General features: G+C 46.4%; 1 protein-coding gene across 3 annotated transcripts; it reads right to left on the bottom strand.

Annotated features, from left to right (window-relative positions):
- Positions 1-180: 180 nt before the first annotated feature.
- On the bottom strand, positions 181-24,168 carry Fam76a (family with sequence similarity 76 member A). 3 transcript variants are annotated; one of them, XM_085838878.1, is made up of 10 exons: positions 23,988-24,168; positions 22,245-22,309; positions 19,353-19,407; positions 18,790-18,942; positions 14,413-14,570; positions 11,323-11,409; positions 10,247-10,375; positions 4,771-4,906; positions 3,123-3,224; positions 181-2,255 (listed from the first exon to the last, which is right to left on the bottom strand). In XM_085838878.1, the coding sequence occupies exons 1-10, from the start codon at positions 24,066-24,068 to the stop codon at positions 2,169-2,171; spliced, it is 1,053 nt and encodes a 350-aa protein (XP_085695004.1). In that variant the 5' UTR covers positions 24,069-24,168; the 3' UTR covers positions 181-2,168. The 3 variants fall into 3 exon arrangements, with proteins under 3 accessions (XP_085695004.1, XP_021016752.2, XP_029332346.2); XM_021161093.3 differs by lacking the exon at positions 10,247-10,375; XM_029476486.2 differs by lacking the exons at positions 10,247-10,375; positions 11,323-11,409.
- Between the last annotated feature and the right edge of the window lie 1,518 nt (positions 24,169-25,686).

Here is a 25,686-nt window from a genome sequence, read left to right as displayed (position 1 = left end):
ATCACTAGGAGAATCAACAAGAACAAACACGTGGGCCAGGGGCAGCTCAGCAGTTCAGTTTGCTGACCTAGTAAGAGCCTGGGTTCCACCCCAGCACAGAGGAAAAGAAGGGAGGAGAGACGGGGAGGCAGGGAGGGAGAGGAGGGGGGAAGCAATCCAGCAACTGAATCACAACATGCATCCGAGTCAGTATGAAGTTTTATTAACACACATTTGTCAAAGTCTGTACAAACCAAACATTCCTATGTTTTAAAATGTCCATTATTACAAACATACAAAGAAACAGAAGGTGTTACCAAAAGTTACTCAATTACATGGTAAAATGCTGTCATGATTTTAAAAAAAAGAAAAATCACCATTTCAGGACTGAGGTTCCTCTATCTTTCAGGAGCTCGTGGTAGTTTAGAAAATGTGTGGATTTGCTGAATATTAAATGCTAAGACCTTAAAAAAGGTTTAGTATAAAACTAAGTAAGCCTTTGTATATTGTCAAACCACACCAACAATTTCTCAGTCTTACTTTTCATTGACGAAACCATGGCTGTTATTCTTTTCTACCATCTTTTCCCCACAGCCAATGCAAATGCATTTGAAAAATACTTAACGATAGTTTATCTTTACCGAAGTCTCTCATTCGGAAAGTTACAAAATGATTTAGCACAGCAGCTTTCCCTGCTTAGAAGGGAAAATTGCACTCCCGACCAGTGTTACAAAAACACAGTCCTTCGAATCTCCTGTCGGGAAGAGCCACTCGCGTGCGGACACTGCTCACCTGTGTGCACGTGACTCTTTGGAGAATGTAATCCCAGACTACAGAGCAGGTGAACAGTGACCCTGACTGTCACTGCCTTCAGGATCCACTCTAGCTCCAGCACCACTGGCACTCACTGCAGGGTTTGCTCTGTGTCCCAGCACATACTCCCCATCTCTAGTTCCTTTCCCAAAGATGGAGGAGCACGGCTCCTTCCCCCACAACTACAGAGTCAGACAGGGTCAAGGGCGCTCCCAGAAGCGCGTGCTTTTTGACATTCCATTAAGAACAGGGAGCACGCGGGATGAGGGAGAGAAAGGAAGGAACTGTGAGGTCCTCCCCACGGTGCAGCCCGCACCCGAGCAACCCATGCCAGTCCTCGGAAATGCACAGTAGTTCACATCTTATCCCGCTTGAATCTGCTCAAGTTAAAAAACAAAACCAAAGACCCAGGTTGTGATAACAACGTGGTACGACAGCTGATGTAGCAAGAAACAGGAATACTTTTAAAAAAGAAGTGGCAGTGTGGGAATTTAAAATTATGTAGAAGGAGGAGGAGGGGTGGGTAGAGGAGGAAGTGTCCAGTACAACCTGGACAAGCGTCTTTCTGCCCTACTTAAAGACAGACTGGCCAAACTCAGCAACCGTCCTTAAGCCTCTCCTCACACGCTCTTCCATGGGGTCCTCCAAAAGGCACTTAGCTCCACACGTACACCTCCAACATTACCTCAGCATCAAGACTCTAAGGTAATGAGAAAGAAAAGATTGCGTTCTTTTACTAAAAGCTAGCAAACGGGACTGGGTTTGTTTGTTTTTTAAAGAGGCATCACTTTTACAAGAACTAGCTAGGCTACCATCATTCCTTTATCAAGAAAAGGTTCCTTTTTAAAAAATAAATAAAACTCTGTCTATACATAGTACAAAGGTCATACATAAAATACCTGGAAAAACCCAAGAGTGTACCCTGAAGCCAAAGGTTTATTGGTGAGAAAAAGCCTCCCTCACTGCACAGAGTCTCCAGGTGGCAGGTATCAAGGTTGGGAGCGGCAGTGATGTACAGCTGATGACAGACTGCTTGCTCACGGGGATGGCAGGTGTGATGGTGGACAGACACTCTGCACGTGACACTGAGCAGTGACTACTATGGAAAACAGAGTACTAAAACAGAGAGAGGGGGGAGCATGGGGGGGGTGGGGAGCGGGAAGAGGAAAGGAGGAGGTCTGGGACCCTAACCGCTCAGCATGCAGCCATATAACAGGGCACAGACCAGGAGTTCCTTTCAGCCCACTGCATCAGAACAAGGAGGGTAAGGTAAGAAAATATAGAGATTTTGTAGGAAGCACACTTCCCAGAGACCAGCCAGCTCAGCAGCCCTGACCCGGGAGTATGGGCTTGGTGCTGGGAGCCTGCTCATGTCTTCAGGGAGACGTTATGGTGCCGGACTTCTCAGACTTCTTGCTCTTGGACAAGGCAGCTGCCTGTTTCAGAAGCTCGCGGTTTTTGGCCTAAAAATAATAAAAATAAAGTCAGTACACGCTCAGTTTCCACAGGATAGAATGTGGTTTTAACACAGAATAAGTTTAATGAGTCATAGTAACAATGGTAACTGGGTGGGGGTGGTGCATACCTTTAATCCCAGTGCTTAGGAGGCAGAGGCAGGCAGATCTTGTCTGAAACTAGCTTAGTCTCAAGTTCTAGGACAGCCAGGGCTACACAGAAAAACTGTGTCTTAAACAAACAAACAAACAAATAAACAAATAATAAAAGAAAGCAAGCTAGCTAGCTGTCTGTGTAGGTATAAAGAGGGAACTCAAGAGGCAGGAAGTAGTCCTAGGAAGAGAACAGGAAACTCTGGGACTTGACAGGGAGTTAAAAAGGACCTGGCAGAGGTGTATGGTGAGCCCTGACCTCTTGGTGACTACTGTTACAGACAGAAGATGTATGCAACAAAGCCCACCACAAGCTTTGGTAAGTGGGACAGGCAAATCTATAATGCAGACACCTGGACCCACGTCTGCTGAATTAAAGAAATCAAAACCACATCCATTAATTCCAGTTCTTAAGGGAAAAAGATGAAAACACAGCCAACCCCAAAGAATGAAAGCTGTCTAAAGGGGTCTGTGTCTTCCGTACGTGAAGAAAAATCAATCTAGACCGGGCGTGGTGGCGCACGCCTTTAATCCCAGCACTTGGGAGGCAGAGGCAGGCGGATTTCTGAGTTCGAGGCCAGCCTGGTCTACAAAGTGAGTGCCAGGACAGCCAGAGCTACACAGAGAAACCCTGTCTCGAAACCCCCCCCCCCCCCAAAAAAAAAAAGCAATCTAGACATGGCTATCAAACACAACCGGCACAGGCGGCCAGCACACGCTCACCTGCAGTTGCTCTGTGACCTCCTTGTGGGTTTTCTCCATTTGGTTCATTTTGGCCCGAGTCTGAGACTCCTGGTACTGAAAATCAGCCTTCAGCTCCGTGATCTGAAGGAAAACATCAGAGGAACTAGAAAGAACACCTTGATAAAGGTGACTGTCTTGGATTCAGGACTAAACACTGTCGTGCATTCACTGAAACCCAGGGCCCTCCTGCACAACCACGCTTCATCAAAGCCACACAGCTTTCCTTTTCCCTAAGGCTCTGCTGAACGTCACAAGCTCCTGAGCTCACCACTCCCCCTTTCTTCTTCCTCCCCTTCTCCGCTTCAAATCGGCCCTTTCTTTCTATTTTTGGGGGCGTGGGGTGGGGTGGGGATTCATTTCCCAGGCTATCTTCAAAATCCTAGAGTCAAGAATTTTCCTGCCTCAGCCTCCCAAGGTCAGCAAGCAGTAAGGTAGAGAATGGAGGGAAGGCACCCACATCCTCCCATGCTTCAGCTCCACACCACCTCCCCTGACGCTGAGTTAACACTTCAGTGGGTCGAGGTGGTGGTGCAGTATAATCTAAGCATTCAAAAGGCCAAAGCAGGAGGTGGCCTTGAGTTCAAGGCCAGCCTAGGAGATATAGTGAGACTGTCTCAAAAAACAAACAAAACAAACACACCCAAAACAACAACAGCAAAAAACTGAAATCACCAATGTGTTTTAGGATTTGACCGTGCCAACAACCCCAAATGCTCACTCCAAGGTGACTGGGTTTGAGGAGTTCTGAGAGAATCTCTCCTGTCAGTTCTGAAAAGCTGGCTGCACTACTTCGATCAACCTTCATCTATTAGTTAATTTAAAATGCATGTCCTAGAGCCGGGCGGTGGTGGCGCACGCCTTTAATCCCAGCACTTGGGAGGCAGAGGCAGGCGGATTTCTGAGTTCGAGGCCAGCCTGGTCTACAAAGTGAGTTCCAGGACAGCCAGGACTACACAGAGAAACCCTGTCTCGAAAAAAAAAAAAAAAAAAAAAAAAAGTATGTCCCTGTTATTTGTGTGTAGCTCCCATGGGCACCAAGTGACACAGCACAGAGGAGGAGGTCTGAGGCTAGCTATGGAGGAGGCTGCTTGTCTCCTCCACCTTTTCATTGGGTTCCAGTTCAGGTCGCCAGGCTTTCGAAGCCAGCACTGTGCCAGCTGAGCCACCTGCTGCAGCTGTTTTGTTTATAGACACATTCAGAGTTCCACTTGCTTCTCTACTTAGATGTGTGCGTGCTGAGGTCAGGGAGACTAACGAAGTCAGTGCCCTCTTTCTACCATGTAGATCCTAGAGATCAAACTCAGGTCTTCGGGTTTGGTGGCAAGCAACTGTATCTGTTGAGCCATCTTGCTGGCACTATTATTTTTAAAAATTAACTCATTTTTTTCTAACTATATAGCTAAATACTTTGTCTCTTTTGTAGGGTTGAATATAAACATTTTGATACATTCTGATTTAATGCCTTTAGTGATCTAACTCCTCTCCATCTCTACTCTTATTTTTCAAACACTTTTTTTCCTTTTTTCTTTTTAAGATTTATTTATTATTATAAAGCGAGTAAGCATCACACCCCATTCCACAGGCTTACTTTTGTAAGCCTCTGGCCTGAAAGGGTTAATGGTTATACCTTCTTCTCTTTCTCTAGGATCATCTGATCCTTCTGATGCAGCATCTTCTTCAGAGTGGCCACCTCTTCCTTCAGCTGAGCAATGATGACAAAGTGGTCAGTGCCTGGGGAATCCAGAGCCAGGTCTGGGGAAAAGCTGGAGAGAAGAGGAAGAGGGAAATTTCATTACTTGAATGTAATAACGTTTCTCTACTTAAGGATGCACTTCTGGTCCTGAACTCCAGGTCACTTGATGGTAAACTCAGGGGCTTCAGAAATAATCTCAATTCCAGCCTTCAACGAATTGCTCCACCCCCTCAGACTCACCAGTATCTGCTAGGCTTGAACTGCATAGGAAAGGTGGTCATCAGAAAACCAAGTCAACCCAAACCACAACCCACAACCTCTCATATGTGGGACCAATATAAACACCATCTTAAAGCCACGGATACTGCTCCAGGCTCAGTCCATACCTCCAATGCACTGCTGCTGACAGTCATATCTGTGATCAGAGAACGTCCCTAGAATCCTGGACAGACCATCAATTTTGGGCACATTCTCAGGTCTAATGTCCTGTGATGAGGTTGAGCTCCTAAAAAAATATGGCCCTTACCCTGGAAGCAGCAAGTCTCCCCTAAAATAGATGGGACGCACAGGAAGAAGACTAGCTTCTGTGCTGCAATGGCAGCCAGCACTTTCAATAGTCAGCATGCTGAAGCACTCTTGAGTGAGGCCAGCTGGGCTACACAGTGAACTTCAGAACAGTCTGAGCTAAATGGTACGAGACACCTTGTCTCAAACAACAAAAAGAGTTCTGTGATGCTGAGAAAGGGACAAAGGTGGCCAACTCTAGTCATGCAGGCCATATGCTTTCCGCTCTCTCCACTCTGTCACGTACTGGGGACTCTCCTGTTCTTTTAAGAGACCCTCCTGGTTTCTTCCATGTCAGGGAATCTATAAAGCCCTGAAACTATATGTGCAGAACCTTTTCTGAGTCTACAACAGGAAGTTTTCTGGGTGAGGATCCAAAATTTTCAAAAGTGCCAGAGGCTCCTTTGACAGAATAGAAATCAATGCCAAAGGTCACTTCCTGTCTTTCCCCAGGGAATTCTGAAAGGAGTCCTCTCGCTCTCTCTGTGTTGACTTCTCTGAACACTCTTCTGGACACTGGTCCTAACCCTTTGTCAACAGAGCAACAACTCACAGCCCCTCCGCATGCATTTGCTCTTCCCTGAGTCTTACATGGCAGCTACTGTGCAGCATTTCTCTACAGAGGAAGAAGCTCAAAACAGCAGCCTTTCCACTGCACTGCTAGTTACCAAGTCAATGATCTCCAGCATGAGAGGCAAATGCTCTACCACTGAGCTTCAGCGCCAGCCATAGTAATTGCTCTTGCACCAATCAGCTGTAGGTAAAACCAGCCCAGTTTATCCTGTGTCAGGGCCTGATCCCTCTGACCCTAGATCTTAGCTTAGACAGTGCTACAAATGAAAAGCAACAACAACTAGTTAGCATGACGGACAGCTAGTCTCTCCAAACACCTCCACACAGCGATCTTACTGCTTCTCCAGGACTTCCTGCCTTTCTGAAAGCTTTTAACAAGACAAGTTCTATGCTAAGAGGCTTCGGCAAGGAGACTAGAAATTCAAGACCAGCCTGTACTGTGCCGTAAGACCCACTCTCAGGACAACTATTTTCCTTGGGTGAAATCAAAACAGGTTTGCAACAACAACACACTGGTCCTGCGGCCATCTTCAAGGCCATTGGGAACCCCAATACTGTACACAGCTCAAGGGCAGAGAATAAAATGAAATCTAAAATGTCCTTTGGAAATGACAAACTAGGTACTTGGCTGCCGCCCACTGCTGAGTTGACTTTGGCCTGCCTACAGAGGGAGCATTTAGCAGGCTGACTGAAGAGTGTGACTGGTGTGTTTTCTCAAGGAAGGAGTACTGTCTAACTCACATTCCTCACACTGGAAAGCTTTTGTCACAACTAGCAAATTGGAAAATACTAGGGCTGGAGAGATGGCTCAGCGGTTAAGAGCATTGACTGCTCTTCCAGAGGTCCTGAGTTCAAATCCCAGCAACCACATGGTGGCTCACAACCATCTGCAATGGGATCTGATGCCCTCTTCTAGTGTGTCTAAAGAGAGCAATGCTGTACTCATATACATAAAGAAAAGAAAAGAATGAGCAGGGACTGTAAACTTTGTAGGCTACAAGAACCAAATAGACTAAGACAGCTTGTAAGTATCAAAGCATCAGACACAGCTAAGCTAACACATTCTGCCCAGTTTCCAGATGGAAAGCTAAAGGACAGTGGTAAGAGAGGAGGCTAGGCACGGCAGTGCACATCACTGATCCTACACTTGGGAGGCAGAGATAGAGGCAGCCAGATCCCTGAGGTCCAAGCCAGCCGTGGTCTCCACAAAAAGTTCCAGAACTGCTCCTTAGCCTCTTGGCTAAGATCAAGTGTAATCAATGCTTATCATGCTAATAGAAAGTTCCAGGCTAGCCAGGTCTACATAGTAGTAAGACCCTGTCTCAAATAAGAGAATCAGACATGCCTCCATATTAAATAAGAGAATGTGGCAGTAAAAGATCAACATAGAACTGTCATGAAGCAATATAAGGAAGACACAAAGAACAAAATTAAAGAGTAAAAACATAAATTTTAAAAAAAGCGTTGAGAGATGAAAACTGAGAGCCTTACACACACGCTCAGGAAGTACTCAGCAGCTGCCCCACCCCTAAGTACATGAGAACCCTCAGGGTTAGGGATGCACCTGGGCTGACAAGAGTGCTGGCCTAGTGAGCACAAGGCTCTGGGATGGATTCCCAGTACTAAATAAACCTGGCAGAATGGCCCAAGCTTGTAATTCCAGAACTCAGGAGGTAGAGATGGGGCAGGAAGCTTAAGGTCATCTGTCATCCTCCACTACTCAGAGAATAAGGCTAGCCTGGGATACATGAGATACGTGCCCCACCTGCACTCAGGCAGGCGCACAGACATACAGGCATCACAGGCAGTTTATCAAGTGTTTGCTTCAGCAACACAAACACTAAAATTTGAATAAAAAATTAACATAACACCTGCCCAAGGAAATATGCAAATTGTTAAATCATTCCATATTTATAAATAAAATATTGTTTGAATATTAATATCAAAAAACCTGTAGAAATGCTTCTATTGTTTCTGAAACAGTACCTCTGGTACTGCAGGCTGACTTAACCTCCCTATGTGGCTGAGGGTGACCTTCAACTCTTTTTTTATTTTTAAAGATATAGATATATGTACACTGTTGCTCTCTTTAGACACACCAGAAGAAAAGAGGGCACCAGGTTCCATTACAGATGCTTGTGAGCCACCATGTGGTTGCTGGGAATTGAACTCGGGACCTCTGGGAGAGCAGTCAGTGCTTCTTTATTTTTGGTTTTTCGAGACAGGGGTTTTTTTTTGGTTTGGTTTGGTTTGGTTTGGTTTTTTGAGACAGGGTTTCTCTGTGTAGCCCTGGCTCACTTTGTAGACCAGGCTGGCCTCAAACTCAGAAATCCTCCTGCCTCTGCCTTCCAAATTCTGGGATTAAAGGCGTGTGCTACCATGCCCGGCCTTTTCTTTCTTTCTTTTTTTTCTTCAGTCAGTGCTCTTAACTACTGAGCCATCTCTCCAGACCCCCAACCTTGAACTCTTGCTTCTCCTGCTTCTACCTCCTGAGTGCTGGGATTATAGCGGTGCACCACTAGCCCAGTGTCTGAATGCTTTTCTTCCAAAGTGAAGCAAAAGACCAGGACAAACCCCACAAAAAGTAAAAAGGACAGCAAAATATACTTTATGCTGTGTTACCAATATTTTAAAGAAAATGCAAGTAAGTAGACAAGATTATTAGAAGCACTAATACTGTGTGAACATTCAAAAGGAATGTGTTTATAAATGAACATTTCTGTGGCAACAAATAGAATTTCCTAAATTTCAAATTATAAGATGGACTTGGCGGCACATCTTGTAACCAGTGGGTTAGGTGAGGCAATGACTTCAGGTCAGCCTGAACTACATACAAGTTACAGCTCGCATGCACACACACATACACACACAAACCAATAAAATAAAAATAATTTTGGAGAGGGGGTGTCAGACAGGCTTTCTCTGTGTAACAGCCCTGGCTAGCAAGGAACTCTCTTTGTAGACCAGGTTGGCCTCAAACTCAAGCAATCCGCCTGCCTCTGCCTCCTGAGTGCTGGGATTAAAGGTGTGGGCCACCATACATGGCAATAAATAACCTTTTACAATTAGTATGAGGCTAGAGATCCAGCCCAGCAGTTGAGCACTTTACTACCACACACACCCAAAAACAGTATGGGAAATGGCCTTCATCTTCTTCTCTGACAACATAATAAAAGACCCGGTAGCCAAGGTAAGGACTAGCATCCCATTCAGAAAAGCCAGTTGCGGCCAGATGTGGTTCAACAATGTACACATCAGCCTGGGGCTTTAGCTTGGTGCATCCAAAGCAACAGATGATGCCCCAAGAACAAGTAAGCTGAGAGGAGGCAGAGCTGCTCAAGACCGGGCTGGCTGAGGGGGAGCTTAGAGATGAGCTCTCCCTGGACGGCTAACACAGCCTGGGCAATGAGCAGATGCAAGGGGTACAAGAGTTAGGTTTGAAAGCGGGGGCTGGGCTTTAGTGGTCTGCTTTCTAGGGCTTCAATTGTTCCTTGAAGCAGTTTTTTTTGGGTTTTTTTGTTGGTTTGTTTATTTTTTTTGAGACAGGGTTTCTCTGTGTTGCCCTGGCTGTCCTGGAACTCACTCTGTAGACCAGGCTGGCCTCAAACTCAGAAATCCACCTGCCTCTGCCTCCCAAATGCTGGGATTAAAGGTGTGCGTGCCAGCTGCCCGGCCCTTGAAGCAGTTTTTACAAGGTCAAAGATGATGAACACATCTGTTTTCTTCAGAACAGTAAGACTAGCTGCTCAAAAAAACAGGAGAAGGGACCAGAAAGTTAGTCTGCAGGGTTCCTTCCCATATGCAGTCTGAAAAGGGTAAGCATTGCCAGGACGTTCAAGAAGTTGGAACCCAATTAAACTGGAGCCAACAGAGATTACCTTGGTAGGACCTGAAATCAAGCAAATAAAATCCGCCACAGAGAAGAGCACCCTCCCTCGCCGGGCGTGGTGGCGCACGCCTTTAATCCCAGCATTCGGGAGGCAGAGGCAGGCGGATTTCTGAGTTCGAGGCCAGCCTGGTCTACAAAGTGAGTTCCAGGACAGCCAAGGCTACACAGAGAAACCCTGTCTCGACAAACAAAAAACAAAAAAAAAAAAGAAGAGCACCCTCCCCAGATACTTCACACTTTGTGAGAGAAAGCAACAGCCAGCCCTGCAAAGCCCCTCTGCTGGCCGCTCCCATAGGCCCACAGGCTGGAAGGGAGTGCTGTGAATGCCAGCGTTCAGAATGAAGAAGATTCCAAGGCCTTTGGGGAAATGTCAGGTGTTCTCACTTCAGGATGCCTGGGCCTGGAGAAACAGGAAAATGGATGGCTCCAAGACTCTGTTGGGAAGCAGCCCACTGCACCAATGCAGACGGGCTCTGAGTATTAGGACAATGCAGCTCATGAGAGGAAGCATCGCTGAGAAGAGAGGAAACCGAGGAATGAAAATATGCATTTAGGCAGGCCAAAATCAAACAAAATCCTGAACTGTATCGCACTCTCGCCTGCCCCAGCATCTGCAGAGGAAGGCTCCAAGGAAGCAAGGACTATCCTGTCAGACATGCAGCCCTGCCTTCACCCCACCTCCGCCTGTCTCTAAACCAACTCCTCCCAGAGGAGGCTGCAGACAGATCACACAGGATATTTGGCGCCTCACTTCTTAGACTCACTTCTTAGTGGACTAAAGAATTTCCCTGGGGCTGGAGAGATGGCTCAGCCGTTAAGAGCACTGACAGCTCTTCCAAAGGTCCTGAGTTCAAATCCCAGCAACCACATGGTGGCTCACAACCATCAGTAACGAGATCTGGCGCCCTCTTCTGGAGTGTCTGAAGACAGCTACAGTGTACTTACATATAATAAATAAATAAATGAATCTTTTAAAAAAAAAGGATTTGACTACAGTTAACCTGGTTACTAGTTCTATTGTGAACGGGGTCTCACTCTGTAGCCCTGGCTGGCCTTGAACTCAGAGATTTACCTGCCCCTGCCTCCCAAGTCCTAGATTAAAAGAATATGCCATCACACACAAATATCTTGTTTTTGTTTTCTGAGGCAGGGTCTCAAACTGTAGTCCAAGGTGGTCTGGAACTATTTATTTATATCAGATTGGCCTTGAACTCAAGGCCACCCAACTGCCTCAACCTCCCAAATTCTGAGATTACAAGCATGAGCCAACATGCCAACTAAGTTCTTATATTCAGTTGATAAACAGCCATCAGTACAGCTTATCTACCAACTCTAAGGTGACTAGCACAGCACTCGTAACTGGTCCACCCGGGAGCCTGGCTAGCTCCGAGGTTCACGCTCAGTGTAGTCAAGTTCTGTGTGTGTGTTCCAAGTATGCACTCACACTCCATCTGGCTCACCTGTCTCCGTTAGTTGTGATTGACTCAAACTTGGATTTTTTCTTTGGGATTTCATTTTGAATTGAAGATGTAGAAAGTGTTTTCTGGCTTTTGATGGCAAAGAGAGAGAAAGAGAGAGATTAGAAATCCAAGATTAATAACGCACTCCAAGGAAAGTCTGTCAAATGGACAATTTCTTCCGTGCACTAGCTTATTATTTTTAATTAGTAAAATCTACCGAGGAGGTTTCACAGGGTCAGTGCTTGGCTTCAGTCCACTTAAGAGCCCAGTTTCCATGGGGTCAAAACCACTCTGATTTAATCACTATAAAACAGAACTGTGACAGTACAGTAAGAAACAGTCTTTGTTTCCTGAATCACATGCATTCTCCACCCCATAGTTCTGGGAAATACAGACAAGTTATTCTCTCGGCCGGCCTTGAAGGAGACGACTTCTTCAAGGTTCCCTGAGCAGGAATGATCTCCAGCAGGGAAGGTGTGCTGAGAAACTGAGTAGGCGCAATGCAACTCCTGGCCTCCTAGTCAGATCCCTGTGAACCCAATATGGACCTCAGCCTCACAGTAAAATCATCTTTTAGTCTGGTAAGGTCACTCAAAAACTGGCCTTACCACTAAAGCTGGAAGCCTGTCACTAGCATGACCCCTTTACACTGACGAGTGTTCCAGTGCCACCCACTCCTGCTACATACCATTTTTTAAAAATCATTTTATCTTATATGTGTGAGTATTTTGTATACATGTACCTGTGCACACTGTGTGCATCCTCAGAGGCCAGAAGAGACACATCAGATCCCTTGGAACTGGAGCTACAGACGGTTGGGAGCCACCCGGGGGGTGCTAGAACCAAGCACCCCCAAGAAATTCTGAGAGTGCTCTTAACTGCTGAGCCCCCTTCCCGGCGGTCACACTTCTCATCTGAGCTCTCTTCAGTTGTGATCTCAGTGAGTGATCTCCTTCTTGGAACCTTCACCACTCACATCCTATTTTGGATGGCTACTTTCTGATTCTTGAACATTGAATGCTTCCAACTTCTGTCTTCAGTCTCTGCTCTTAAGTTATATATCAAGCAGCATGGCTTTAATGGAGGGCTGGAGAGATGGCTCAGCAGGTAAGAGCACTGACTGCTCTTTCGAAGGTCCCAAGTTCAAATCCCAGCAACCACATGGTGGCTCACAACCACCAATAATGAGATCTGACACCCTCTTCTGGTGCATCTGAAGACAGCTACAGTGTACTTATTTATAAAATAAATAAATCTTTATAAAAAAACAAACTTATTTTGGTTTTTCAAAACAGGATTACTCTGTGTAGCCCTGGCTGTCCCAGAACTCCCTCTGTAGACCAGGGTGGCCTCAAACTCACAGCTATCCACCTGCCTCTGCCTCATGAGTGCTGGGTTAAAAGGTGTGCACTGCCACTCCTGGGCTCTTAGTGATTTGTTTAATGTACTCCTACCAACTCCTGCCTGAATCTTCTCAGTTCCAGGATCAGTTTAAACAACACCACTGGAACCTCAGACAAAACATTTCAAAACTGACCTTCTTCCTTCTCTTCCTGTTTCCTCTTAAGTTAGGATCTATGCATTCATCCACGTAAGAACCCTGAGAACCACACGCATCAAATGAACCATGCATCCAAGTTACTTAGAAGCTTCGCTCCCAAGTCCCTTCTTACTGTCGCAAGGCATCATCAGGACGGTTCTTTGTATGTGTGTAGTGGGGGGAAGGGTAGGAGAAGTTGGGGTATGTGAGGGTGAGGCAGGGTTTCCTGTAGCTCAGACTGGCTTACTATGCAGCTGCAGCTGACCTTCTGCGTCCACCTCCAGAGAGCTCGAGTTACAGGTAAGCACCATCACCTCCAGCCTGAGATGAGGTTCTATAACATTCCTAGCTCATCTATACTTATACAAAAGAGCAGCCCCATTGGGAAGAGGTAGACACCCAAGGTCTTGAGAACATCAGGCAAACACCACTGTGAACTACATTTCCAGTCCTCAGCTACCTATCCTTTCAGTGCCTTCTCTACTAGTTTTGCAATTACTGCCAACACAGGTTGCACCCTTTCCTCGAAGGGCCTATCAGTGGCTGCCCACTACCAATGACAAGTACAAGGCCCTTTCCTCCTCCTCCTCCAGTTTCCAGCAACACAAATCTCAAGGGACCTGTGTGGTCTCACGCCCTCTGGTCCTCTGCAAGCACTGGTCCCTCTCAGAGGATGACCCTGCTTCATTGTCATCTGACAAGACCAACTGCTGTAACCGGGAGAGTTACAGCAGGCTCTCTGGAAGCCAGCCTTCCGTTTAACCTAAGCAGTTAATTAGAACTGCCTTTCTTGTCTGAATCTTGACAAGTTTTTAAAGTAGTGCCCATTGCATTAGACTTCAATGATTTGATTACAAGTCTGTCTTCTCTACCAGACAGCATACTATTGAAAGCAGCATGGTTTTTATTCATCTCTGTATTCCCAGCTGAGCCCTGGCCCACAAGAGCACTTACTAATGCCTAGAGAACAAACAAACCCATAATGACAGTAATAACAAACCAGCTAAAACCCATTGTATCCCGTCATCAGAAAACAGACTGCTATCCATGTCCTACAGAGTCAGCCTTCACAGCAGCCCCGTGAGGTGACACTGTTCTCTTCCTCACTGTCCCTGAGAAAACCTGCTAGATACACAATTAAACCTAAAGCCCCAACATTATTGTACATCCTCTAAAAGGAAGCTTTAGCCATCAAGGGAAGGACATCTTTTGACTAGCTCCTAGTCTGAAAAAGTCTAGAATACCTATCAACTATTCATCAAAACACGTATATCAAATGCTGTTTCTAGACAGGAAACAAAATGTCCAGTCCCCATAACCTTATGCACAATAAGGCTGAGAAGTGCAATCAGAAGTCCCACAGACCTTAGAGCCATGATACAGAAACCTCTTTGGCCCTGAGAAACAGGGGAACTCTAAGTATGGCAAGCAAGAAACTTCCTAAAGTCTTTCCACAGAAAGCTTCTATGAGACGAAACCGTCTTCAACTGCCTGTGAAAATACGGCACACGCCCTGCCGGCTCCTCTGTCCTCCATGCGTCTGGGGTTACCTGTTGTAATGGCTGCCTCCACTCAGGCGGCTGTACTGCTCCTTCTCCTGATGGCTGCCTCGAGAAGAGCTGCTCAGGTGCTTCCTCTGCTCTTTGGTCTTCTGAAGGACACGCTTGTACGACAGCGTGCACAGCCAGCATAGCAGCTTCCCATCTACCTGAAAGAGGAGACAAAACGAGACAGGGTGCAGTCAGCGGAGAGACCATGAGCGCCAGGACAGCACGGGGCAGCACGGGGCAGCACGGGGCAGCTAGAACCAGCTACACTCCAGCCCTGTGAGCCTGGGGCAAGTCACAGAGGACTCAGTGACAATACACATAAGCTACTTAGTGTGGGACCACACAGGCAAAAACTTATTTATGTTGCACACCTTTAGTCCCAGCACTCAAGAGGCAGAGGCAGGCAGATCTCTGAGTTCAGGGCCAGCCTGGTCTATAGAGTGAGTTCCAGGATAGCCAGGGCCACACAGAGAAACATGGTCTCACCAAGTATCCCTGGGTCTCTAGGAATTCACTATGTCGCCCACGGAGATTCGTCTGTCTCTTTCACCTATGTTAAAGAAGACATGTGCCATGGTACCTGGGCCAACACCTTTAAAATAAAGATGTTTTAGATTTATCTTCTTTATGTGTATGGGTATATGCCTGCAGAGACACCTGTGTACCGTTGGAGATCAGATGAGGCTGGAGTGACAGGTGTCTTTCACCACTGTCGTGCGGGTGCTGGGTACTCAACCCAGCCAGAGGGGCCCCAGCTCCTCTCCCGGGGCCCCAACGTCTTTCTTATTAAACTCTAACTCTGCTTTAAAAAAGAAAGAAGGGCCTGGAGAAATGGCTCAGTGGTTAAGAGCACCGACTGCTCTTCCGGAGGTCCCCAGTTCAAATCCCAGCACCCACATGGTGGCTCACAACCATCCGTAATGAGATCTGATGCCCTCATCTGGTGTGTCTGAAGACAGCTACACTGTACTTACATACAGTAATAAATAAATGTTTAAAATAAATAAATAAATAAATAAATAAATAAGAAAGAAAGAAAGAAAGAGAGAGACAGACAGACAGACAGAAAAGATAAGACACTGGTGGTAGCTCAGTCCTGTGTTACAGAGTGAGTTCTAAGACAGGATACTGAGTTAAGATTCTGCCTCAAAAAAACAAAAAACAAAACAAAACAAAATAGAAAAAGAAAAAAGCCATGCTCTTAGGCTGGGTGTGGTGCTTGAAGCCAGCCAGGTTTACAAAGGGGCTGGACAGGACAAACAGGGCTACACAAAGAAACATTGTCTTCTGAGAAAAACAAAAACCAAACCCTTAGAGTAGGATTGTTAGCTACTTATGCTAAGAATTTAATAAATTTGACATCAAATTAGTAGAAATTAAAAATACTAATATTAACAATATTAATAAAAAATAGAGATCATTTACTGAGTTATGTCCCAGGTTATTTTTTAATATTTATTTTATGTGTATGAGTACACTGTGGTTGTCTTCAAACAAACTAGAAGAGGGCATCGAATCCCATTACAGATGGTTGCGAGCCACCATGTGGTTGCTAGGACTTGAACTTGGGACCTTCAGAAGAGCAGTCAGTGCTCTTACCTGCTGAGCCATCTCACCAGCCCAAATTTGAATTTTTTAAAGAAGACTTTTTCAACACTTGGGAGGCAGAGGCAGACAGATTTCTGAGTTCAACACCAGCGTGGTCTACAGAGTGAGTTCCAGAACAGCCAGGGCTAACATACATAGAAACCATGTCTTAGAACCCCCCCGCCCCCAACCAAAAAAAAGCCGGGCAGTGGTGGCGCACGACTTTAATCCCAGCACTTGGGAGGCAGAGGCAGGTGGATTTCCAAGTTCGAGGCCAGCCTGATCTACAGAGTGAGTTCCAGGAGACAGCCAGGGCTATACAAAGAAATCCTGTCTCTAAAAACAAAAAAAAAAAAAAAAGACTTTTATCTTGGTGTAGTGATAGCTGCTTATAATCCCAGCACTCAGGAAGAAGACCAAGAGTCCAGGTCAATCTTACTGCATAATGAGTCCAAAGAACTTTTATCTCAAAACAAACAAAAGCCAAGTGTGGGCTCAAACCTCAATATCAGCATCCGGAGGCAGAAGCAAGCAAACAGCTGTGAGTTTAAGGCCAGAACAGAGAGCTCTACACTGTCCAGGGCTACACAGCGAGAGCCTGTTTCAAACAAACAGAACAAAAAAGCTATTTTCTGTAAATACCTCATTCAGTCCTCCCATTTCTCTGCTGTAGCTATTATTCCCATCAAGAAAGATAGAGAAATGGACACATAAGAACAACTTCCCAAGATCATTCAGCGAGCCCCAGGAACAAGACAAAACAGTCTCCCAGCCCTGAAGATGGACAGAGTGCTATTTTCCCCTTTATTTTTATCCTATGAGTGTTTTGCCTGCATGTATGTCAGTTTACCTTGTGTGCTGTGCACTCAGAGGCCGGAGAGAGCACTGGATGCCCTGGCACTAGAGATACAGAGAGTTGTGAGCTGCCAGGTGGACATTAGGAATCAAACCTGGGTCCTCTACAAAAACAGCCTGCGCTCTTAACCCCTGAGCCATCTCTGCAGCCCAGGGACCACCACTAAAGGCATCTCCTGATTACAAGCACAGCTTTTCCAGTGTCTTGTTTAAGGAAATGTCCTTGCTGGCAGGCAGGAATATTTTCATCAATGAAAGTTACGTCCATATAAATGAATAAATTTGGTTAGCAAGAGCCAGCCTTAAAAGCCCAAGTGGCTCAGGCCATTGACATTTTCAGTCCCATTATGTTCTTCATTCCTAAGGATTTCCTTACCACCTCCTTACCATGACCTACCTGGCAACGAGATCATCGAGAGAGAAAAAGACAGAGAAAGAACTGACTGCCTAAGCCGGGCGTGGTGGCGTACACCTTCAATCCCAGCACTCGGGAGGCAGAGGCAGGTGGATTTCTGAGTTCGAGGCCAGCCTGGTCTACAGAGTGCGTTCCAGGACAGCCAGGACTACACAGAGAAACAAACAAACAAACAAACAAAAAAAAAAAACCCTGTCTCGAAAAACAAAAGATAACCACAGATTCAAAGAGACTCTGTCTTTTTTTTTTTTTTTAAAGAATCATTTATCTATTTTATGTATATGAGTACACTGTAGCTGTCTTCAGACACACCAGAAGAGGGCATCAGATCCCATTACAGATGGTTGTGAGCCACCATGTGGTTGCTGGGAATTGAATTCAGGACCTCTGGAAGTGCTAACTGAAGAGCCACCTCTCCAGCCCAAGACCCTGTCTTAAAAAAGCAAAATGGCGAGACAATGCCGGGGCCTAGCAAACACAGAAGTGGATGCTCACAGTCAGCTATTGAATGGATCACAGGGCCCCCAATGGAGGAGCTAGAGAAAGTACCCAAGGAGCTAAAGGGAACTGCAACCCTATAGGTGGAACAACATTTTGAACTAACCAGTACCCCGGAGCTCTTGACTCTAGCTGCATTTGTATCAAAAGATGGCCTAGTCGGCCATCACTGGAAAGAGAGGCCCATTGGACTTGCAAACTTTATATGCCCCAGTACAGGGGAATGCCAGGGCCAAAAAGTGGGAGTGGGTGAGTAGGGGAGTTGGGGGGGGGAGTGTATTGGGGACTTTTTGGATAGCATTGGAAATGTAAATGAGGAAAATACCTAATTAAAAAAAATTAAAAAAAAAAAAGCAAAATGGGAGACCCGATGGAGAGATGGCACAGCTGTTAAGAGTACTTGTTGCTCTTGTAGAGAACCCTGGTTTGATTCTCAGCACATACATGGTGAGTCACAACAGCACCCAAATCCAAGACCGGGGAATCTGATGCCCTCTCCTGACCTTCTCCAGCACCAAGCACACATGTGGTGCACATGTGTATATGCAGGCCAAACACGCACAAATAATTCTAAAAAACAAACGAGCAAACAAAGCATCCCTCTCATAGAAACACAATTAAAAAAGGTAACAAAATACTTTATGAGCCAGACGTGGTGGCGCACGCCTTTAACCCAGCACTCGGGAGGCAGAGGCTGGCAGATTTCTGAGTTCAAGGCCAGCCTGGTCTAAAGAATTAGTTCCAAGACAGCCAGGGCTACACAGAGAAACCTTGCCTCAAAAAACAAAAACCTTTATTTAAAGAAATGTTAGAATAGTCAAGATTGGATGAATGAAGAAACAAAGTCTAACTCTTCAAGGTTGGTAACAGAAGCAGGGCAGGATCTCAAAAGCATGTCCACCTGATTTGGGCCCAACTCAATTCCTTAAGAGGAGGAGAAAGAGAAAGAGAAGGAAGTCGAGGAGGAAGTTGAAGAAGAGGAAGGAGAGGAAGGAGGAGGAGGAGAAAAACACAAAATTTACCTTCTTTCGATCATCCTTCCTGTCAAATGCACACTGCTGCTTGCACTGTTCACAGGAATATGGGGGCCCATACTTCTTCTCTGAATTTGTGCAGCGCTGGCATTTGTTCCCAATGAATGCAGCAATTATGTTGCAATACTGACAAGGCTTAGGCTTAGACAGAAAGAAAGGTCAAATTAGTATATCCTAAACCACTGGTCCATTTTTACTGCAATGATCCTACTTTGTAGTCCATGACACATGGTAAACATGTGTCCCCAATATCACCCATTTGCCCCACAGGGCTCAAATGAAGTCCAATTCTTAGCACTTAAGAAAGGAACACTCCGGGGCTTGAGAGATGGCTCAGCGGTTAAGAGCACTGACTGTTTTTCTAGAGGTCCTGAGTTCAGTTCCCAGTAACCACACAGTGACTCACAACCATCTGTAATGGAATCTGATGCCCTCTTCTGGTGTGTCTGAAGAGAACAACTGTGTACTTACATACATAAAATAAACCTTAAAAAAAAAAAAAATCTAAGCGCTCATTCTTGTTAGGACTTAATTAGGGAAATCCTACTTACCGTTCCATACAACTGTACATTCTGAGCACACTTCTTGCAAATTGTATTGGTTTTACTGTTAAAGAAAAAAAGAAACACAAGGCTTTCCTTAGAACATCTGAAAACGTAATCCTCTTAAATCCAAGGAAATTGTCACTGCTTAGGTGCTAGGGGACAGCTGACAATAGTATGGGCATTTGGTAAACTAATAATGACAACTTAGTTTAAATAGAGAATGGGTTACTTCAGATAATGGTCCACATCCCATCCCCCACCCTCAGGTTTGGAACTTTAGTCACATAGCCCATGCTGGCCTCAAACTCACTAATGTAGCTGAGAAGGACAGCTCTGACCTCCTGTTGTTAGGACTACAGATGTGAGACCACCATGCCCAGCTTTAATTATGACATCTTTAAATATCCCTAAATAAAACTACCACATATAGAAAAATCCCTCAAAATCTGAAACGAAACACCAGAAAAGAAGTCAATTCTCTTGGCTTCAGATGAGTACGTGAGAACTCAAAGGTGAGGAGGAAGATGTGTGTCTGCAGCATGAGCCCCAGGCTGACCTCATCATCTTACTTTTGCTGCTGCCTGGAGCTCACTATGGAGACCAGGCTTGCTTCTCCAGGGCTGCAGTAAAAGGCCTGATGATGATGATGATGTGTGTGTGTGTGTGGTTTCTGTTGCTGTTTTTGTGAGACAAGGTCTCTCTCTCTCTGTGAGTGCTCTGCCAGCCTGGTTAAATGTTTAAAGTCACTTGTTAGTTACTTTCCAGTTCCTTGATCATTTGCATAGGGTTACCTTTGTTTGGCTGAGAAAGGCCTCATCCGTCCCTGGGATCACAGATCTGTACCACCATGCTGAGCTCGCCACTTCTTTTTTTAAAGTGGCAGAAAACTACACTAGTAAAATAAAAAACCTAAGCAAACAATGGGTAACCGGAAATAATGTTTACACTATAAACCCACTAATATACAAGAAACATACAACTTGTATACAATGTAACTGACTACCTTTCTGTAAGATTTAGTTTCACAGACGGTGAATGCCTTTGACCTCAGCACTATGGAGGCGGAGGCAGAGGCAGGTGGGTGTCTTGAGTATGAGACCATCCTAAGACTAGCGAGATACTGGGGTTAAGAACATTTCATCCAGCCAGGCGTGGTGGCGCATGCTTTTAATCCCAGCACTCGGGAGGCAGAGCCAGGCGGATTTCTGAGTTCGAGGCCAGCCTGGTCTACAAAGTGAGTGCCAGGACAGCCAGGGCTACACAGAGAAACCCTGTCTCGAAAAAACCAAAAAAAAAAAAAAAAAAAAAAAGAACATTTCATCCAGCCAGGCGTGGTGGCGCATGCTTTTAATCCCAGCACTCGGGAGGCAGAGCCAGGCGGATTTCTGAGTTCGAGGCCAGCCTGGTCTACAAAGTGAGTTCCAGGACAGCCAGGGCTATACAGAGAAACCCTGTCTCAAAAAACCAAAAACAGTTCCTCCATTTCCAGAGGGCCAGAGTTCAGTTTCAGCACCCACGTTCCATGGCTCACTCCCACCTTCACCCCAGTTCCAGTGGCTTCTGACGCCTCTAAGCTTCTACCAGCAACTGAGCTCACAAACAGAGTTAACAATAAAAATAAAACTTTAAAAAAAAAAAAATCTAGTCTACATAGTAAGACCTTATCCAGCTGGTCATGGTGGCATCCTGTCTTGGAAAACAAACAAACAAACAAACCAAAAAAGACAGGGTTTCTCTGTATATCCCTGGCTGTCCTGGAATTCACTATAGACCAGGCTGGCCTTGAACTCAGAAATCCACCTGCCTCTGCTTCCCCCAAGTGCTGGGATTAAAGGCGTGAGCCACCACTGCCTGGCACATTTTATTTTTAAGACATGATTTCACTGTGTAATGTGTAAACCTGGTGGGGTCTTGAACTTCCACTCTGAGACCAGATTGCTTCCCAGTCTACAATTAAAGGAGCACTGATATATTTTTTTAATATTTATTTATTTATTTATTAATTATATGTAAGTACTCTGTAGCTGTCTTCAGACACTCCAGAAGAGGGCATCAGATTTCATTACAGATGGTTTTGAGCCACCATGTGGTTGCTGGGATTTGAACTCAGGACCTTTGGAAGAGCAGTAGGCGCTCTTAACCGCTGAGCCATCTCACCAGCCCCGGAGCACTGATATTTTTGTATAAGACTTTGTAAGAGAGATATGATCTCTACATAATAACCCTGGCTGTCCTGGAGCTGGCTGTGTTGACAAGGCTGGCCTTGAACTCAGAGATCTTCCTGCCTCTGCCTCCTTTGTAGAGGTTTATAGACCTTTGCCACCATGTCTGGTACTTTCTTTTTTTTTTTTTAATTTTACTATTTTTTAAAACGTGTGTCCTGTACATGTCTCTTCAGGTGCCCAGAGACCAGAGCGGTCAGATTCCCCAGGAGGTAAACTTACAGGGAATCTGCTAAGAGTGTCTCCTTTGAACTCTGGTCCTCTGGAAGAACAGTTCACTTAAGCACTCAGAGCCAACGGGACTGCTGGTATTAAAGAAGTGACTCACCACACCCAGAGCTGTTGATATTTCTCTATGCAGATGTGGTGGTTCACATTTTTAATCCCAGCCCTAGGGAGGTTGAAGATAAAGACTGTTCTCAAACTGAAAGCTAGTCTGCCTTTAATCCTAGCACTCTGAGAGGCAGAGGCAGGGGGATTTCTGAGTTCGAGGCCAGCCTGGTCTACAGAGTGAGTTTCAGGACAGCCAGGGCTATACAGAGAAACCCTGTCTCAAAAACCAAACAAACAAAAAAGAAAGTTAGCCTGGACTACCATCTCAAAAACAAAATGAAACAACTATAAACAAAAGAACAAGAAAAACAAAAACCTCTTTCGAGGTCAAGGAGAACTGTACCTCTCCTGCTGGTACTCGGTCCTGCAGTAGGTACACTTCACAACAGGGTGAGCAATCCGGCATTCCTGAAATGAAAGGAGACAGTCTGAAAAGGACCAGAGGAGCAGAAAGTCTGAATTCGGTAAGAAGCTGCAGACTGGGTAATAACTGTTGCTAGCAAGAGGTTTGGGTGAGTCATGTAACCCTCTGGACCTCATTCCCTCCTCTATACGCATATCACTTCCCTGCTGTTGATGTGGGAGTAGGAATCTGTATGAACTACTCATAGATTTTAAAACAAATATATCATGAATAAGCTGTAGATTGGTCGTTAGCTCTCTAGATAAGAGTCCAGCTAGTCCGTCTGCTGTTGTGGGACAGTGAGGATTACTTGTGATACGAAGGCAAAAGACTAAAGCTGTCTTGTTTATAGAACTTCCTTAAAAAAAAAAAAATACTTGGAAGGCAGAGGCAGGCGGATTTGTGAGCTCGAGGCCAGCCTGGTCTACAAAGTGAGTGCCAGGACAGCCAGGGCTACACAGAGAAACCCTGTCTCGAAAAACCAAAAAAAAAAAAAAAAAAAAAAAGAGCAGGGCGGTAGTGGCCCATGCCTTTAATCCCAGCACTCAAGAGGCGATTTTCTGAGTTCGCTGCCAGCCTGGTCTACAAAGTGAGTTTCAGGACAGCCAGGGCTATACAGAGAAACCCTAGTCTTGGAAAAACAAAAAACAACAACAAAAAAATCATACAGTCTTAGACAGAGCAGCAGTACACGGACTTTAATCCCAGTGTTTGGGAGACAGAGGCAGTCAGATCTCTGAGAGTTCAAAGACAGCCAGAGCTATGAGTTATATGACCCTGCCTCAGAACCAAACAAGAAAAATGTTTAGATCAAAGTTTTTATGTCCAAAGGGGCCCTCAAACACTATCTTTCAGACTCAGTAAACCCAAGTGGCTGAAGGAAAGTATATGGGCATCTTTTTGGGGGGATGCGGGGAGGTGAACTACACACAGTGGACGGGGACACACACACACACACATTCTGTATCTGAAATATCTGAGGATCTGTCAACGGCAACTCTGCACGAGCTTGGCGACTTAACTGTAGCTCTCTTGAACCGACGAGGTGGGAGGAAGTTATATATAAAAACGCTGGCATTTCAGGGGTTAAAAAATGCTTAGGAAGAGGAGGAAGGCTACCAATTAGATGCTAAAAAGTCACCCTGTTCGTGTGTTTTCCAAGACACTGCTGGGGTACTTTTTTCATTTTCCCTAATAAAGCTTTGCCACCTCTAACTTTGAGATTGGCTGTAAAGTGCCCATGAAGTGTCAGAGTTCGAAACACTCCTCACAGGCAGCACATGATTCCGGGGTTCAATCTCATCCAGGACAAGGGAAATCTCTGGGCCCTCATTCTCACTCAAGACGACCACAGCAGGAGAGAAGGCGGTTCAAGGGAATCTTCCCGGGGGCCAGTCGGGGGCAAACAGGGGAGTCGCTGTCCCCTCCCGCGACCTCACCAGGTCGGAGAAGAAACCCCAGCCGTTGCTAAGCACCAGGACACGCCGGCTGCCAGGGCCTGGACTCGGCCCGGGGCTCCCCCAAGTACCCTGCAGTCCTCTGCGGGCCCGGCTCAGCTCCTCCGCAAAATGGGCCGGCCACACCCTGCCCGAGGGGACCCCGGCAGCCGTCCTCGCCGGACCGAGAGTTCCGAACCGCGCCCGGAGCGTCCCCAGCTCCCGGCCGCCGCCCCAGCCCGCGCACCTTGCACAGCTGCTGCCCCTGAGACAGCGCCTCGAAGGGGAAGCGCTGGTGGCACTTGGTGCAGGCGTACAGCGCCGCCATGTCCGGCCCGGGCCGTGCTCGCCTCCGCCCCTCCCGCCGGCCCGCCGCTTTATCTGACAGTCTCAGGCACAACCTGGCGGCGGCGGCCGGGCCGCGGGCTGCGGAGGGCGGGCGGGCGAGGGCGGGCCGGGGACTCAGGGGCGGGCTCTCCGGTGCTCAGAGGCCGTTCGCTGGCTCGCGTGGACGTCGATCACTCGGGAGAGGGCGGAACGTGGAGTTCCCGACGGCTCTGATTCGTTCCGGGTTGGGCTACGCCACTGTGACGCTCGGGGCCGCGATTATGTAAAGCGCAGTCACGCGGGGGCGCCGCCTGAAAAGAGCGTCTTCCGAGTAGGATAGCGGAAGCCCTCGGGCTCCGCCCACTTGCCCGCTGAGGCCCCGCCTTCGCTCCGCCTCTCCGGGGGCCGCCGGAGCATTGGAGCTTCTCGCGATACTCGATGAAGTTGTGATGTTTTGGGTTGCCATGGAGCTTCCCGCTAGCCCAAGGAGGGTGGGATTGGGGTGACAGTCGGGCAACGTCGGATTCGAACTACGAGACCATCGGAGTTTAAACCCACTGGCAACCAAGGAGGAAAGTCTATCCTTGGAGCTGGCGGAGGGGAAAAGCAGGGTTTTAAATGAGTGTCCTCTATGGGCTGGAGAGAAGGCTCCGAATGCTGCTTTTGCAAAGTTTGGTTCCCAGCACCCACATCTGGAGGCTCAGATCGCCTGTAACTCCAGCTGCAGGGCTATCCCTGATGCCTCTTAACTCAGCACTGCACTCACGTGCACTTACAAAAGATGGGCAATTGGAAAATGGTAAAACAGTAGAGACCTGAAGCTAGAATTAGAGGCAATAGGAACACAGTGGCCATGGTACTCTTGAGATCGGTTGGCTGTGTGTGTATGGAGGCCATGTGTACATGACCCAAAATCTTTATTACATTTTAGTTTGCGTGTGTCTCTCTGTGTCCCCCTCACTTAATATGGAGCTAATTGATCTGTCCATGCTAGTGTGTGTGAGACTTAGGGATTGATTTGATCTCTAGCACTGGAGAAAGAAAAAGAGGTAGGTCATAGGAAGTGAGAGGAAAGAAAGGAATACAAAATATCAATGATCATTCATACAATAAACCTTTTTTTTTAAGTTATTTTTACTTGTAAATGTGTTTGTGGGGCTGGAGAGATGGCTCAGCGGTAAAGAGCACTGACTGTCTTCTAAGGGTCCTAAGTTCAATTCCCAGCAACCACATGGTGGCTCATAACCATCTGGAATGGGGTCTGATGCCCTCTTCTAGTATGTGTCTGAAGATAGCAACAGTGTACTTACATATAATAATAAATAAATCTTGGGGCCGGAGCCAGCAGGGCTGGAGCCAGCAGAGGTCCTGAGTTCAATTCCCAGCAACCACATGAAGGCTCAGAACCATCTGTTCAGCTACAGTGTACCCATATACAGAAAATAAATAAATCTTTTTAAAAAATGTGTTTGTGTATGTGTGCATGTCTCTGTGTGTGTGTGTGTGTGTGTGTGTGTGTGTGTGTGTGTGTGTGTGTGTGTGTGAATGCAGTGCCTATCAAGGCTAGATGGAGTCCCCCGGGGCTGGAGTTGCAGGCAGTTTTAAACTGTCTGACATGA

This window comes from Mus caroli, unplaced genomic scaffold (genome assembly GCF_978045245.1).
Source record: "Mus caroli unplaced genomic scaffold, Mus_caroli_1 scaffold_6, whole genome shotgun sequence".
Classification (NCBI taxonomy): Eukaryota; Metazoa; Chordata; class Mammalia; order Rodentia; family Muridae; genus Mus; species Mus caroli.
Note: the sequence above shows the minus strand (reverse complement) of the source record. Positions and strands in the feature narration are given on the sequence as shown.

Coding starts and splice junctions, on each gene's coding strand:
- Fam76a (XM_085838878.1), bottom strand. CDS start 24,068: ATGGCGGCGCTGTACGCCTGCACCAAGTGCCACCAGCGCTTCCCCTTC. Junction 11,410..14,412: donor GGAGGCAGCCATTACAACAG/GTAACCCCAGAC, acceptor TGCCATCAAAAG/CCAGAAAACACTTTCTACAT. Junction 4,907..10,246: donor CCAGGCCCAGGCATCCTGAA/GTGAGAACACCT, acceptor TCTTCTCTCCAG/CTTTTCCCCAGACCTGGCTC.